The sequence below is a fragment of the Thamnophis sirtalis genome, unplaced genomic scaffold (genome assembly GCF_051295495.1).
Source record: "Thamnophis sirtalis isolate CommonGarterSnake01/CBP01778 unplaced genomic scaffold, rThaSir2_p1.2 scaffold_16, whole genome shotgun sequence".
Classification (NCBI taxonomy): Eukaryota; Metazoa; Chordata; class Lepidosauria; order Squamata; family Natricidae; genus Thamnophis; species Thamnophis sirtalis.
The window spans coordinates 1,102,630-1,119,968 of NW_028261396.1; the positions used below are offsets into that span (position 1 = coordinate 1,102,630).

The 17,339-nt window shown below is 44.0% G+C and overlaps 2 protein-coding genes across 4 annotated transcripts in view; both read right to left on the reverse strand.

Moving 5' to 3' along the window:
• LPIN1 (lipin 1) overlaps positions 1–399 on the reverse strand; it is a 141,144-nt gene extending 140,745 nt beyond the window's left edge. Inside the window, exon 1 of one of the 3 annotated variants that reach the window (XM_087702708.1) lies at positions 279–396. In XM_087702708.1, coding sequence (XP_087558834.1) covers positions 279–338 — 60 coding nt within the window. In that variant the 5' untranslated portion in view covers positions 339–396. Of the gene's footprint in view, positions 1–278 lie in introns of all 3 variants that reach the window. The other 2 variants (XM_087702709.1, XM_087702713.1) reach the window with 2 other exon arrangements.
• A 4,706-nt stretch (positions 400–5,105) lies between these two features.
• Positions 5,106–17,339, reverse strand: part of GREB1 (growth regulating estrogen receptor binding 1) — an 89,290-nt gene continuing 77,056 nt past the window's right edge. The window contains exons 27-32 of the mRNA XM_087702786.1: positions 16,258–16,432; positions 15,284–15,502; positions 14,281–14,416; positions 10,297–10,497; positions 8,966–9,104; positions 5,106–5,643 (exon numbers count right to left, since the gene is read on the reverse strand). Coding sequence (XP_087558912.1) covers positions 5,480–5,643; positions 8,966–9,104; positions 10,297–10,497; positions 14,281–14,416; positions 15,284–15,502; positions 16,258–16,432 — 1,034 coding nt within the window. The 3' untranslated portion in view covers positions 5,106–5,479. The remainder of the gene's footprint in view (positions 5,644–8,965; positions 9,105–10,296; positions 10,498–14,280; positions 14,417–15,283; positions 15,503–16,257; positions 16,433–17,339) is intronic.

The window sequence follows — 17,339 nt, forward strand, 5'->3', positions numbered from 1 at the left end:
CATCTTAACAACAATTCGAAAGGAAACAAAAGAAAACAATAATATACTATTTAAACTGCGTGCGACATAAAGGATGCATCTTTCACCCCTTCCCTGCTGCATTTCTATTCTTCTGCCAAGCTGAACTAAAGAAACTGCTCTAACCATTTGCACCAATGCAACACAGCTTTGCTTGGAATCAATATAACCAGGACTGCGCGCCGAGCCTGTAATCTGCAAAAGCCAAGCTTCCCTCCAATTCCAACATCTAATTTCTGCTCTAGATCAGGAGGCCTTACCCAGGACCAAGGGGACTCAGTGTCTTCAGATGACATCTTGAGAAGATTCTTTTCCTCCATTGCCAGAGGGCTATGCTGCCAAGGACGTCAACACTGATTTAAGTTTCAAACCTGAAACAAAAATCCTGCCTTTAAAGCAACGTGTCGTTTTGACAACAAAGATGCAGACAGAATAATTTCCCAGCGATTCTCTTTGCTTGCTAGTTTAGCCTGCTCATGTTTTTGGAACTTTAGCCTGGAAGAGAAACATGAGCTCTGTAACCTGGTACCCGATGGCTTGGCAGCTGACTCCTCAAGTCGCCCTGTTAAGTCATAAGCCTCCTGGAAAAGGTGTTTACGTCTCCAGAGCAAAATAACTACCAACGTTTTGCATCGGGATGAACAATTCAGAGATTTACTCTTCCATTAAGGGTGAGGAAGGGGATGGAGTGCAAGATGGAAGTTGGTAACTGTGGTGTTGTTAAAAAAACAACAACATCCACTGGGGTTCTGCTAGACTATGATAAAACTCCCAATATTTAAAAATATGATTATTCATCCAAGATGAACCTTATAAACTAAGAGGACAGCAGGAGCCATTGGGCATGTGAATCTGTTTATGGAAATTTGCCAAAATACTGTTTAGCATGGGATATTCAGATGTATTTCTTATAGCATTTCATTTTCATTTGATTTTATTTGTAGGCCGCCCTTTTCCCTGAGGGGACTCAGGGCGGCTCACAGAAAACCAGGGAGGGGGGAATACAACACTAAAACGACAACACATAATAAAATAATAAGCAACATGCATACAACATTCGGGCGGGGTAATGGTCCTTATCCCCAGGCCTGACGGGCGAGCCAGTTCTTCAAGGCTGTGCACTGACCCACTAAAAATAATAACAGCAGCGTTGGTGTAACAAGTTGTTTCAGGCACGATGCTATTAACTTGGTGGCAGCTCCGACCCTATGGAACGATCTCCCCGTGGAGATTCGTACCCTCACCACCCTCCAGACCACCCTTAAAATCTGGCTATCCCGTCAGGCCTGGGGTTAAAGACCGTAACCCACCCGAATAGTATGAATGTTGTGCTTTTAATGATGTACTGTCTTATGTGTTAATTGTTTGTTTCCCTCCCCTTTTTCGAGTTGTAAGCCGCCCTGAGTCCCCCCAGGGAAAAGGGCGGCATATAAATAAACTACTAAAAAAAAAAACCTATTTTATGGTTGCACAATCGTAGCTTAATGTCGTCGTTTTATTTTTTAACACTGCTCAAAGCTCTCCTGATTTTGTTCCCCAAAGAAATAATTGGATATGGGAAATTGCTTCTGGATTTTTATTTTATTTCAATACCGAGCGGGGTGAGGGAGATCCACCATCTTCTTCTTAGCAAGTGTGTCTTAAGTATATCTTGAGGTCATGGTGCACAATCAGTGTGGGCTCTGATTTAAAAAAAAAACAAACACCACCAATGACCAGACTCTTTAATTTCAATATAGGCATAGTTCTTTTTTTTTTTTTTAAATAGTGGAATTTAAAAGTCCTTAGCTCTGAATAGATCACAGCCCTTATAGATGAAGTGCTTAAAACTTTTTGCCACTGAAGAAACTGAATTACTGTACAAGCAGTGTCATTCCCCAGGACAAGAATGCTCCTAAAAATTAGACATTTTAATTTTATTTAAAATTAAAGAAATGAAGAACTCGTTGCCCATCAAGGAGTTAGAGAGGACAATCGATTTGTCCTTTCTCTGTTGTGATTTAGTGCCAAGTCCTTTTGGCGGATTTCCAGCATCTGACGATTCCTTATCCCCATTCTTGCGCTGATAGCTGTAAATACTGTTAAAAGCAGAAAATGAATTGCACTGAAGCAGGCCTCTGGTCTGTGGATACAGTTCCCCTCTTCTGGTTTAACCCTAGGAAAAAAATGTCTTTTTTTTTCTGATATAATACAAAATGTCAGAGAACATTCCCTGTGGTCACCTGCTGATGTTTATGCTGTACAGTCCAAACATGGGCTACTTTCAAGGCAGCTACATCTCTGAATACGTCCCTGAATTTGTAAAAACTTTTCCAATACATTAGATGGTTGAAGTTTTTAGGGAATCTGGAAAGGAAATACCTTTGAAACAATGACCCAACGGGTCATGGATTGTCTAACATGCTATTAAAAACTCTTTTTTTCTGTGTATAATCTTTAGATGGATGAAACAGTGTATTGACCGAAGGTACTTCAAAAAGACTAATTTACAAAATATATTCAAAATCCAGAACCCGTGACTCCTGTAGGCTTGAAATTTTATAAAACACTTTATACATAAAAGTTATCATAAAACATTGGTGGCATAATACAAAATGTCATAAAACATCTCCTGTGGTCAACTGTCGATATTTGTGATAAAACAGTTGAATATGGGCTATTTTCAAGGCAATACACCTCTGTATATCTCCTCAATATTTCCCTCTCCTGCTTTTACAATGAGATTAGATATTAAACGCTCTGTCATTGTTGAAGGCGTTGAGGAAACTGAAAAGGAACTATCTCCTTAACAGAGTCCTATAAATGCTTTCAACTTTAAACATTATCTACAACAAACAACGGTTCTGAGACTAGCATCTTCTAGAATCATCCACCCAGGGTTGTGGCGTACCCAAAGTAATGAGGATGGGCTTTGAATCACCTCAGCAATGGAAAGAAGTGATTGTGGAAGATGCTCAAAATTACTAGTAGGGTGCCAGTGGTGAGAATCAAGTAATTTAACAACCGGTTCTTTGCCCTAATGACTGGGTGGGTGGGCGTGGCCATGGTGGGTGTGGCTGGGGGGGGGGTGACAGGCAGCACTTGGCCTCCTGTACCACCCTGAGAGCAAAAACAGGCCCCCGCATCCTATTTTGGGCCTACTAGGTCTCCCTGCAGCCTCCTGGAAGCAAAAACAGGCCAGGAGGCATTCCCCCCCCCCCGCGCCCCATTTTGGGCCTATTAGGTCTCCCTGCACTTACTTGGGAGCCAAAACAGGGTGTGTGGGAACTCCTGGAAGGGATGGGGCATGGCCAGCCAGAAATGTAACAACCGGTTTGCCGAAACCGGCCTGAACCGGCTGAATCCCACCACTATAAAAGGCCTAAGTGTCCATTTTCATTAAAATGGAAATATAAGGCACAATTCCTTGGACAGTTGTTTTCTGCAATTCCCACTAAGTCTTACACACTGCCATGCTCTTCGTGCTTCCCATTCATTTTATTGGGGCTTGAATGGGACAACTGCCCAATTCATTTCTGCCCCCAGCTCTCTATCCAAATCTGTTTTGCAACAGCTGTTCACTTATCACAGTGTTTCTCAACCTTGGCAACTTGAAGATGTCTGGACTTTAACTCCCAGAATTCCCCAGCCAGCGAATGCTGGCTGGGGAATTCTAGGAGTTGAAGTCCGGACATCTTCAAGTTACCAAGGTTGAGAAACACTGACTTATCAGTTGCTCTATACACTAAGAATGGAGCATTTTCTGCCTACTGACTTCTAATTCAATAAAAGGTTAAGAAGGGAACCTACATCTAAATGTTGAACCACCCCACCCCAAATATTTCATGATAAAATAATTTCTATAATTTATACGAGCAGAACAAAGACAGGGGAAGCCTATAAACAATTCAACTACAACAAGCAGTAATTCCACTCTGCTTCTGACACAAAAGGAACAGTTTAAACATTCTTAAATTATAAAAGGTACTGACACAGTCTGAAATTATAAGCACAAATGTGTCTAACAAAATAGAATTATAATACAGATAGTTCAAATTGGTCTACATGTTTGTCTACATTCACTGTTCCCTCTAAGGTGCGCGGCGGCGCGGCGGCGCACGTGACAAGAAAACACCGCGCAGCCGTTTCTAACTACGCACAGTGATTTCTGTCACAGGCAGAAGGGGAATATCTGCTGCCGCCTCCTCCTCCTCCACCAGCACTTCCGGATTTGCCGCCCGACACAGCTGAGGTGAAGCCGCCAAAGCTCCCGTCAGCCGCGGGAGCTAGTAGGAAGGCGGCAGAGGGGGCGGGAGTAGGAAAAAAAGACCTCATGGCTTCTCAAAAGCACGGCGGAGGTGGCGGCAGGGGTAACCCAGAGCCCAGCTGAGGTGCTCTGAGGGGAGGGGGAGGCACCGCCACTGCTGCCACGGGCGGGGGCGCCTGCAGGAGCTTTGGCTGCTTCACCTCGGCTGCAGCGCTGGGCAGAAAATGTGTTGGTGATGTTGGAGGAGGAGGAGGTGGCGGCGGTGGCAGCAGTTATTCCAGTGGCGGCGGGGGCTCGTTGGCATCTTCAGTGGCAGCCCTGCCCCCTGTGAAAAAAAACGAAGATGGAGCAGATCCACGCAGACGACGTTGCTGCAACATGACTGGAGGAGGAATTCTGGGAGTTGAAGTCCACAAGGCTTAAAGCTGTCAGGTTTGAAGACCCCTGGGATTTTTTTTCCTAAAGGGTTAGGGGTGCAAGGATCTTGTAACTTGACAGCTTTAAGACTTGCGTGCTTCAAATATCAGAGTTTCTGAGCCAACATGACTGGAGGAGGAATTCTGGGAGTTGAAGTCCACAAATCTTAAAGCTGTCAGGTTTGAAGATCCCTGGGATTTTTTTCCCTAAAGGGTTAGGGGTGCAATGATCTTGTAACTTGACAGCTTTAAGACTTGCGTGCTTCAAATATCAGAGTTTCTGAGCCAACATGACTGGAGGAGGAATTCTGGGAGTTGAAGTCCACAAATCTTAAAGCTGTCAGGTTTGAAGACCCCTGGGATTTTTTTTTTCTAAAGGGTTAGGGGTGCAAGGATCTTGTAAAAACAGCTTTAAGACTTGCGTGCTTCAAATGCCAGAGTTTCTGAGCCAACATTTTGGTTGCTAAGCAGGAGCGTTGTTAAGTGATACTGATATTATATAACACTTTTAATTAAGCGGGTACCTTGAATAAACATAACTTTGAGTTTCAAATAATACTGATTTCGTTGTTGTCTTGGGTGACATCTGTGAAAAAAATTCCGGTGCTCAGGCATGAAAATATGCCACTCAAACACTATACTTTTCTGCTCACACTGAAAAAAAATTAGAGGGAACATTGTCTACATTATGGAGGTTTTTTTTAAAAAAAAGTTCAGCTGAACATTTAAGTTCCCCCAATATTTTCACAACTTATTTTTGGCTGAAAGAGACTCCTTGAAGATGTCAGATAATTTCTTATCAAATATGACGTCCTGTCAAAAAGAAGAGGGGCTTGTCTTCTTTGGCATTGGCGGTTTGAAACTCGTCTCTTAGTCGGAATTGCCACTCATCTTCTAGTTCCAGCCGGACAACCGTTTGGCGAAGAGAGTTTCTATCTTGGCAAATGACACATAAGGTGGCACCTGTGGGAATTATTATTATTATTATTATTATTATTAGCATTTGTATTACATATACATAACTAATAGAAAAGAATATTGTAGCTCAGGTTTGAACTGTGGGGTCCTTAGTAATCTCCGAGCTTGGCTGTTTTCTTGCAGATGTTTCATTACCCAACTAGGCAACCGTGGCACGACAAAACTGCGCTCGACTAAAGCGCGCCCGATTAAACCGCGTCGCTGACGTCATCAACAGGGCGACAACAGCGAGCGCGGAGAAAGAAGGGCGCTTTAAATAGCGCTTTGAAAGCAAGCCGATTCAACTTAAGGTAAGGGTTAGGTTTAGGGTTAGGTTTAGGGTTAGGTTAAGGGTTAGGGTTAGGGTTAGGATTAGGTTTAGCGTTAGGTTAAGGGTTAGGTTTAGGGTTAGGTTTAGGGTTAGCTTTAGGGTTAGGTTTAGGGTTAGGTTAAGGGTTAGGGTTAGGGTTAGGGTTAGGGTTAGGGTTAGGGTTAGGTTAAGGGTTAGGGTTAGGGTTAGGTTTAGGGTTAGGTTAAGGGTTAGGTTTAGGTTTAGCGTTAGGTTAAGGGTTAGGGTTAGGGTTAGGTTAAGGGTTAGGGTTAGGGTTAGGGTTAGGATTAGATTTAGCATTAGGTTAAGGGTTAGGTTTAGGGTTAGGTTTAGGGTTAGCTTTAGGGTTAGGTTTAGGGTTAGGTTAAGGGTTAGGGTTAGGGTTAGGGTTAGGGTTAGGGTTAGGGTTAGGGTTAGGTTAAGGGTTAGGGTTAGGTTTAGGGTTAGGTTAAGGGTTAGGTTTAGGTTTAGCGTTAGGTTAAGGGTTAGGTTTAGGGTTAGGTTAAGGGTTAGGTTTAGGGTTAGGTTTAGGATTAGATTTAGCATTAGGTTAAGGGTTAGGTTTAGGGTTAGGTTTAGGGTTAGCTTTAGGGTTAGGTTTAGGGTTAGGTTAAGGGTTAGGGTTAGGGTTAGGGTTAGGGTTAGGGTTAGGGTTAGGGTTAGGGTTAGGGTTAGGTTAAGGGTTAGGGTTAGGTTTAGGGTTAGGTTAAGGGTTAGGTTTAGGTTTAGGGTTAGGTTAAGGGTTAGGTTTAGGGTTAGGTTAAGGGTTAGGTTTAGGGTTAGGTTTAGGATTAGGTTTAGGGGGATTAGGTTTAGGTTTAGGGGTTAATTTTAGGTTTAGCGTTTACAGCGTGCTTTTTTCTCCGCGCTGTTGTCGCGCTGTGATGACGTCAGCTACGCAGTTTCATCGAGCGCCCTTTAGTCGAATGCGGTTTTGTGGTGGAACCCTAGGTAACATCATCAGCGCTAGAAGGTAGTGGGGTTTGTTCTTTTTTTTATATACTTGAACCGTGATGCTGAACCTATGGCACACGTGCCACCAACGGCACATGGAGCCCTCTCTGCGGGCACACGAGCCACCACGCCCTCCACCCTGCATTCACCTCCCACCAGCCAGCTGATTTTTGAGTCTCTGACGCACATACGGGAGATGTGTACGTATGCATGGGGAAGGGGAGTCATATGTGCATGCGTGGGGGCGCGGAGAGTTGTGTGTGCATGCAGGGGGTACAACGTGCCCCCTGCAGCCCATTTTTGGTCCCAGGTTGCTTCAGGGAGGCCTGCTACGCCCAAAACTGGCAGGGGGTCGCACACACATGCACGGGGCGGGATAGGGGGAGCATGGGGGTGTCGTACATACATTGCATTATGGGTGTGGGCATGCAAGTGCATGGTTTGGGCATACGAGGACAAAAAGATTAGCCATTACTATACTAGAGAATTGCTCAGTCAGTACTGGTATAATGCTCTTCATTATGGAACCAAATCAAGGAACCACTAAGAACGCTCCCACCATTGCAGAGAGCCGAGGTGGCGCAGTGGTTAGAGTGCAGTACTGCAGGCCACTTCAGCTGACTGCTATCTGCAGTTCAGCAGTTCAAATCTCAGCCTTCCATCCTTCCGAGGTGGGTGAAATGAGGACCCAGACTGTGGGGGCGATATGCTGACTCTGTAAACCGCTTAGAGAGGGCTGAAAGCCCTATGAAGCGGTATATAAGTCTAACTGCTATTGCTATCACTGTAGGGCCAGCCATAAACCACATAAACAGGGAGCAAATCCCACTCCTTATATCACTGATGATGTTACCTAGTTGGGTAATGAAATATGCTCAAGAAAACACCCCAGGTTCAGAGAGAGCACCAAGGACCCCTCGGATACATAACTCTCTGAGAACTAAAAACAGAAATCATACACCACAGCCGGCACCCAAATCCCAGCTCTCAATTGTGGAATGACTTAAAAGACATTATTAGTCGAAAGGACAACCATTTTAGCACTCAAGAACAACCAAGGAATCTCTTAGAAATATGCTTGTCTCCTTTCCCTCTTTCCCTCTCTGCGTCATAGGATACCTTTCAGAGGTGGCAAACATAATTCATATCTCCTTCCACTGGCTGAATATAGTATTTAAAATAAGTGGGCATTAGAGCAGTCAATCCAACATGATGGTATAGGGCACCTCCTGCAGTTTATATTCCAGGGAAGTGGGGAGATGTATGAAACGAAGGGGGAAGAGATTTGGGAGGTGTAAGTGAAGAGAGAGCTGAGGAAGAGTCATAGTCTTAGCTCTATCACAATCTCTGCTTGCCAGGAAAAAGGTTACATATTTGGCACCAAGGAAGCAGGGATTGGCAATCACAGATAGGTGGTAATATTGAAGGAATCTGGTTCTAACCAATTCAAAATTATTATGAAATATTTATTCAGCTTCCTGTTGTAACAAAGGAAAGAGAAGGAAACCAAAATAATTTCCAATACAAGAAAGATGTTTTGGGTGGTAGCAAACCAATGGATCCTTTACAGTTATCCATGGGTAAAATTTTAACAGGGGGGAGGGAGGGAGGGAGGGAGGGAGGGAGGGAGGGAGGGAGGGAGGGAGGGAGGAAGGAAGGAAGGAAGGAAGGAAGGAAGGAAGGAAGGAAGGAAGGAAGGAAGGAAGGAAGGAAGGAAGGAAGGATCCATCAGAACAATTAAGGTATATGACATTACTCCTTGCAAAACATTTAGCTTCCTTCTTGGCAATTAGATTTGTCAAAATGCTATTTTAGAAACAGATCAGGTTCCCTGTTCGCAGGAAGCCAATCTGTTCCTGCACTCAATAGATCTTTCTTCCTGGAAGGTTCTTTCCCCCCGCTCCCCCTGAGTAGCTTTTCAGGTAGGAAAGTTCAAGTATCAGAGACTCAGATACTTTTGTCCTGCCTGCCTGCCTGCCTGCCTGCCTGCCTGCCTGCTCCAAAGATGTCAAGTCACTCTATGTATCAGCAGCAACCTCTTACCTTTCAAAAAGTGGAATTTCTTCAGGAAGCTGGCTACAACAAAGGAATCACAGAGATACAGCAGAAGTCCACTAAACAGCATCTCAGAGCAGCTGACATTCAGGGAATGAGGCCGGGAACTAACATAACAAACAGCAATCTATTTGCAACAGGAACAAAACAGCAAGAGTGATTTACTCTCCATCCAGAGGCGATTCAAGTTAATATTACTAAACAGTTATGGCCAGTGGTGAAATTCGACATTGTGTGGCCGACGGCAACAAACAGGACATTTGCAGAAGGTTTGGTGTTGAAGAAAGTGGGGGAGGAAGAAATTATATTTATAAGGCGTTCTTGTCTTGTTACAATATTTGCTTGCATTTGTGAGCTGCCAAGGTGTTTTTGTGACTGTGGCAGGAGATACATTTGATAAATAAATTCAGAAGAAGCAGGCAGAGTCCACTTGGCAAACTATGGCCCTCCAGGTACTGTTAGAAGCAGGAGGAGCAATAGAGAAGAATGCTGGGAGTTGAGGTTCAGCTACATTTGAAGGGCATGTGCACATGTGCGCATGTGCACATGGAAGAGCCAAGGTGGCGCAGTGGTTAAATGCAGCACTGCAGGCTACTTCAGCTGACTGCAGTTCTGCAGTTCGGCTGTTCAAATCTCACTGGCTCAGGGTTGACTCAGCCTTCCATCCTTCCGAGGTGGGTAAAATGAGGACCCGGATTGTTGTTGGGGGCAATATGCTGACTCTGTAAACCGCTTAGAGAGGGCTGAAAGCACTATGAAGCGGTATATAAGTCTAACTGCTATTGCTATGTGGTGATGACGACGACGGTGATGTTTCCATTCAGTCATGCCTGATTCTTGGTGATTTTATGGGCCAGGACTCCCCACATCTTTCAATCTTGCACTACTTCTTTGCGTTTTTCTATGCTCTGGCGGCAGGGGAGGGTTCCGGCAGCCACTACTGCTGTTTCGCTTGTGGGTGGGCTGCACATGCATGCGCAGTACAATTAAAATTGTTCTGTGCATGCGCAGAACTGAAAAACAAGATGGCGACGCCTGAGGAGCTGCACAGAGAACCAGTTTCGGGGCATGGCAGGCCTGGGTCGTTGCCCGTTTCTGTGACCCAGTCCATTAAACCACTACTGGTTCGGTCGAACCAGCCGAAACCAGTAGGAACCCACCACTGTCTGTTGGGTGTCTGCTTTGATGGTGTCCAGCCACTGTGTGACTGGTTTTCTTTGACGTCTAACTTTTCCAAACATAATTACTTTCTCCAGTACGTGCATATATTTTATTTTTATATTTATATACAGTGTTTTAATTAATACATAGTTGATTACCTGTGGTCCTAAATTAAGGTAACAATCCACAGATAGTACTGGCTGGTTGTAATTCTTCAGTGAAAGCGGGAAGAAGCGATGGCTGTGATTCTGGAGGTATTTTTCAAGCAATAATTGAGCAGGAGCTGCCAAGAATGTATGCTTGCTGTCAGGGGCACATATATATTGAGCTGAGCCAATACTCATTAAATTATCTGACACCTGAAAAGAAAACAATGATTGTGGTAGCGATTTTTTTTTTAAAGGAGTGACTTTGTAAAATAAAGTTTAAAAATACATATAGCGGAACAAAATCACATACAACAATACAATTATATAACTGACTGAGGGAGAAAAATGTTGAGATGTCTCACATATTCAATGCCTGGAATGCTCTACCCGACTCCGTTGTTACATCCTGTTGTGGCCCAGCAGGAGCCGTTGGAGCTGCCACCAGACTCCGACAGCGAGGGGCCCTATGAGTCGGTTCTGGAGGATGTGGAGGACCCTGGACAGGGTTCTGACTCTGAGCAGGGCGCAGAGAGGCTGGTTGGCCACCAGGAGGCGCCTGAGCCTTGGACCAGTGGGGAGGAGACAAGGGAGTGTGATCCAGATGTCATGCATTGGAGCAGTGGGGAGGAGACAAGGGAATTGTTCCTGGATGCCCGGCAACGGAAAGCTAATAGGCGTAAGGAACAGTTGCGCAGTTACAGGAGATAATTGCACTCAGCTGCTGGTAATTAAGCTCCTCTCAAGACTATAAAAGGAATGATTGTGCACACGCCCTTTTGCAGGAGTCAATGTATGCACTAAAGTGGGAGAACTTTTGTGGCCGTCTTGTCTGTGCTGGATTGCTGCCAAGGGCCTGTCTGTCTGTTAATAAAGTCCTTGAAGTATCTTTGTTCTCGGCTTTGGTGTGGGACGAGGGGCATCAGAACACATCCTCAAACCCTCACAGCTTCAACCTTAAACTGTTTACCGTGGACCTCACCCCATTCCTAAGAGGTCTGTTCTACTGTCCCCATTTATTTGTATTCATTTCCTTTGTTCATGTCCATGTTCATATTTATACCTGCTGTCTTGTACATGTTTGACAAATAAAATATTTGAGAGTATGTATTTAAGCATGCAGATAAATACAAATATGACGACACACAAATACACATTTTCAGAAGCGTTTTTGAGAGCTTAGATATCACTTAAGATATATGGACATGATTGTGATTGTCTTGGCATTTTGACCACTTCCTTCCAAAATAAACAAAACAATCAATTTATTTATTAATTTTTTGGGGGCCACTCATCTTGTGAATGTGACTTACACATCCAGTTAGAGCAATAAAAAAATAATATTAACAAAGAATAAAAACCTACCATGGTCACCAAGGATAAACCAAACCAAAACAATAACCGAAACCTCTAAACAGACCTTCAGTGTTTCACAAAAGCCCTGTCTCAGGCTTGCAGCTATCTTTCCTTTTGGATCTTTGGCCTGCCACACTTTCTATTATTCTACTATGCATTTTCTATTGTGGGAAAATGGGAGGAGGGATTGTATGGAGTTAGATGATGTGTAGCCATAACAACATTCTTTCTAGAAAGCCAAGGTCATCCTTTGTCTTTGCACCTCTACACAACTGACCGGAATTGGATGGGTGGAAGCTGCCAGCATGGCAGTGGGAGATTAGACCATGGGATGGACTTGTGGGTGAGGGGGCAAGATCTTGAACTTTCAACTGGGTGGGGGAAACCGGGAAGCTTTCAGATTCGGGTTTTCCCAGATGTGCCAACATGGCTCTCTTAATAAATAATTTAAATTGGAACTTTGAGCAATGCATTGCCTTGGACTCTTGATTTAATTTTAATTTAATTAAATTTTAACGCTGTTTGGAACCCTGACATCCTGCAGGATTGGGGTCAACCTGATCTTGAAGTTATAGCGTTCCAAAGCACAGGTACCCTGTCAGGCCTGCAGTGGTTCCTTTAAGAATCTTTGGCCTGCCACACTCTCATTAAGGAGTGGCGGGGGTAATTAGCAAGGCGTAGAATGTGTTGTTTTCAAAATAAAAAATTCCTTTCTAAAAGCTCAAGGTCATCTTTTGTCTCCCAAACCTTTGCACCTGATCGGAAGCAGTTGGGCGCAGGTGCTAGCATGGAAGAAGAAGATTGGACCATGTGATGGACTGTGGGTCCATCATGAACTTTTAACTGGGTGGGATCCTGATGTAACTTCCAGAATTGGGCACGATGCCAACATGCCTGCCTTATTAAATTGGAACTTTAAGCATAGTTTTGCCTTCGACTCTGACTTAATTCTGCATGATATTTGGAACGCTGACATACCCTTTAATTGATTTATGGGATTCCCCAGCATAATCAATGTGGCTTTGCGTGCTATGCACAAAAAACAAATAATAAAATTTAAAAATCCACGTAATACTGAAAAGAAAACTATCCAAAATATAAAATGATGACCAAACCGGATAATTAGATAACCAAAAGGGACTCGGTTTAATTGAATTCCACCCCCAAGAATTAACAATTTTTATAAAGACAAATAGAGTTGGAGATTGGCATATATCTGGGAGCATGGTATGTCTGTGTGTGTGTGAGAGAGAGATTATTCCAGAGCAGAGAGACAGCAACCAAAAAGTCACGTACTTCTAGGATGCGTGAGATGGCAAATTTCAAAAGAGGGAACCTGAGCATTGTGAGATTGTGTGTGGGGTGGGTAGATGTTCTTGAAATAAGGCAGTTCTGCAAGTTCCCAGTCTTTTGCCACTGAGAGCTTTTATAGGTGGTAACCAGCACCTTGAACCTCATGTGGAAATCTACTGAGCGCAGAAGAGGGATGTCACAAAGGCATAATGTGCTGCATCTATAAGTACCCACACTGCTGCATTCAGAACCAAATTTCACATGGCTGTACAACGGGAGCGGGGTTGTCAAACTTGTGGCCCACGGGCCGAATGTGTCATGCGCCAGCCATCCCCATGCCCAGTTTAACGAAGGGAGAAAAAGTCCCCATACGTCATGTGATGCTGCCGTGTTGATGTGAGTTTGATACCCCTCACTGATGGGTATCAAAAAAATTTCAAACCTACTCTGTGGGTGTGACCTCCTTTGTGGGAGTGGCTTGATGGCCATGTGACCTTGTGGGAGTGGCTTGCTGGCCATGTGTTCTCTCTCTCTTTCTCTCTCTCTCTCTCTTTCCTTTCTTTTGTCTCTCTGTCCCTTTTTCCTTTTTTTCTTTCATCTCTCTCACTTTTTCTTTCTTTTTTCTTTCTTTCTTTCTTTCTTTCTTTCTTTCTTTCTTTCTTTCTTCCTTTCTTTCTCTCTCTCTCTCTCTCTCTCTCTCTCTCTCTCTCTCTCTCTCTCTCTGTATGTGTGTGTATGTGTGTGTATGTGTGTGTATGTGTGTGTCAGTGGTGGGTTTCAAAAAATTTTGGAACCTCTTCTGTAGGTGTGGCCTCCTTTCCGGGTCCACTGGTGGAACCTCTTCTAACCGCTTCGGTAGATTTGACGAACCGGTTCTACCGAACTGGTGTGAACTGGTAGGAACCCACCTCTGATACCCCTGCAATAGAGTGTTGCAATAGTCCCATTAGAAGGCAACTAAGCCATGAATGGCCATGACAAAAGCCTCCCAAACCAGGAATAGGTGAAACTGATACATACACAAGTTGCAGTTGTGCAAAGGCTAGCCTAGCTACAGCTGTCCCATGTTCTTTGAGCAAGAAGTGACAGGAACTCCCTTTGTCAAACTGCAGTTCACCTGGATCATGTTGTAGCTTTGGATGCAAGACCTGATCCTAAAACCGGACCTCAGTTTAGGACACCCCATTTGCTTAACCTCCGAATCTACTGAACGTCGTGACTCTGTGTCACTTTGAATCTACTGAACATCGTGTCTCTGTGTAAGTTAGTAGGTGCAACCGATTTTGTTGTATTTATTCCGTACGGCGACATTAAAGATGATACTATACTCTGTTCCTGAAGTCTCACCTTTGATTTGATATGAAAAGACCTTTGCCCTCCTACCGCTATTTGTTTCTTCATGACGCTAAATCGATTGAATCGGCAGATCCTCAAGCCTGCACTGTGGACGCGTAGATTGAAATCCACATCATCACAAACAAATCTGTTGGGAAGGACAGGAGATTCAGCATTTAAAGAACCACGTGGATTCCTGGAATTTTAATAGAAAGCCCTTGTGAATACAACAGAAGTACTGTACTGTATGGGCCCAGATTGGAAACCGACAGTAACAGGACCTGTTTAAAAAGGCATGACATTGATATTTGTCCAAGGGAACTGACGGTCTGACATCACAGTCTAAGAAAAAAACCGCACATGATATTAAATGATTCGCACAGTGTCTTACAGATCCGAACTGCTATTTCATTGGAGCTATTTTAGCAGGGAAATAATGTGCCAATTTCAGTTTTTCTTATTTTTATTTCTTTTTTTAAAAAAATGCGTGCCAGATACAAAGATGTCTTTAGTACGTTGTAAGATTTGACCCTAAAATAAAGAAGAATCATAAAATGGAAAATATTCAGCATCCTTTAGCAATAGCAATAGCAGTTAGACTCATAGGGCTTTCAGCCCTCTCTAAGCAGTTTACAGAGTCAGCATATTGCCCCCAACAACAATCCAGGTCCTTATTTTACCCACCTCGGAAGGATGGAAGGCTGAGTCAACCCTGAGCCGGTGAGATTTGAACAGCCGACCTGCAGAACTGCAGTCAGCTGAAGTAGCCTGCAGTGCTGCATTTAACCACTGTGCCACCTCGGCTCTTTAGAATCTGTAAGCATAATGGAATGAGCTACCCCAATATAACTCGGTTTCTTCCCATTCGTCCAGATGTATTAAAGCTGCCCTTAAAGTTACCCAACCGTTGAGTCCGTCAGCTATGCTGGCTGCAAATGTTAGAAACTGTAACCTCAATAAATCTATACAGCACCTGGTTGGGAAGAACTGGCTCCCTTAATCAGACTTGGCTCACCTGTTCTGGTTATACTGGACATTCTGGGTCAGGTCCACGTTCAGCATGATGAAGTCATGCACATGGCAACATGAGAATGGCTCCTTGATATCTCCACTCCTAGTCTTACTGGACCATTTCCTCATGCCAATCAAGGCATAGTGGGTGACACTGGGAGTCGATTCAATGTGCTGAAGAATTTGCTTTAGGGAAATGTTCTTTTCTCTCCAGGTATATTCACTGCAAGAGATCAGGAAATAATTTCAAATCAATAGCAATAGCAATAGCAGTTAGACTTATATACCGCTTCATGGTTCCACCACAAAACCTCGCTCGATTAAACCACGTCCGACTAAACCGCATAGCTGATGTCATCAACAGGGCGACAACAGCGCAGAGACAGAAGCACGCTGTAAACCCTAAACCTAAAATTAACCCCTAAACCTAACCCCCCTAAACCTAATCCTAATCCTTAACCTAACCCTAAACCTAACCCTAACCCTTAACCTAACCCTAACCCTTAACCTAACCCTAAACCTAACCCTAAAGCTAACCCTAAACCTTAAGTTGAATCAGCTTGCTTTCAAAGCGCTATTTAAAGCGCCCTTCTTTCTCCGCGCTGGCTGTTGTCGCCCTGTTGATGACGTCAGTGACGCGGTTTAATCGGGCGCGGTTTAGTCGAGCGCGGTTTTGACGGGTCACACCGCTTCATAGGGCTTTCAGCCCTCTCTAAGCGGTTTACAGAGTCAGCATATCGCCCCCACAGTCTGGGTCCTCATTTCACCCACCTTGGAAGGATGGAAGGCTGAGTCAACCTTGAGCCGGCGAGATTAGAACCGCCGAACTGCAGATAACAGTGGCCTGCAGTACTGCACCCTAACCACTGCGCCACCTCGGCTCTTACCTCGGCTCTCCTAAACCTAAATCAAGTTAGGTTTTTTTAAAATAAAAAATTAAAAAAAGTCTTCCTCATCACAAAAAAAATAGCCGTTTACCTTTTTCTGTCCCCAGAACAATCAATTTCAACAGCATTCCACATCACACAGGAATCATCGGAGATGACAATGAAAGGCCAAACATCTTGAGGCTTAATGCCGAGCTCTTCCTGCCGATTTCGTTCCAGCTCCAAATTATGGTAAGACAGTTCTTTAATTAAGAAGTGAGCAGCTCCTGCAACAGAGGCAGAGAAGCAGAGTGAGCTGCCAATAGGGGAAAGTGGAAGTTTCATTTTAGCGCAATGCCTTCAGCTGTACGAAAAGAATTTTCTCCCACAGTCAAAATTTTCCTTGGGCTGCTCAAAATGTTTAGACGGTTGTTCCTCTGACTTGTAACCGATGCATCCATGGGATCGACTATACGTGACTTCATTTGTACAATAACAAAATAATCTTTCGTGTGTTGTGTGCATTAAACTGAAGTCGTAAAATCATTCATCATCATCATTTTAGAAAAACACGTATTTATAACATCCTTTTCATTCAGCATGTTATAAATATCCTGGCCACCAAGCCTACAAATAAAAACTGTTTAGCTTCATTTGTTATTGGTCATTCTATACTTGAATGGAATAGAAGCAGTGGTGGGATTCAAAATTTTTTACTACCAGTTCTGTGGGCGAGGCTTGGTGGGCGTGGCTTGGTGGGCGTGGCAGGGGAAGGATACTGTAAAATCTCCATTCCCTCCCCACTCCAGGGGAAGGATACTGCAAAATCCCCATTCCCTCTTGATCAGCTGGGACTCGGGAGGCAGAGAATAGAGAGGGGCGGGGCCAGCCAGAGGTGGTATTTACCGGTTCTCCGAACTACTCAAAATTTCTGCTACCGGTTCTCCAGAACTGGTTAGAACCTGCTGAATACCACCTTTGAATGGAAGATTCTTTAGATTGAAAGCAGCAAAATGGATGGATTCCTTTACAATGGTAATGGCACCAGGAGCCTCTATTGGAAGACCTTAAAAGGTAAGGCTGAGGATAGATCAGCTTGTAGAAAATTTATTCATGTAGTCACTAAGAGTCAGCACTGATTTGATGGTACATAATCAGATTAAGGTTGATCCTCACTGATTAATCAACTGTTTA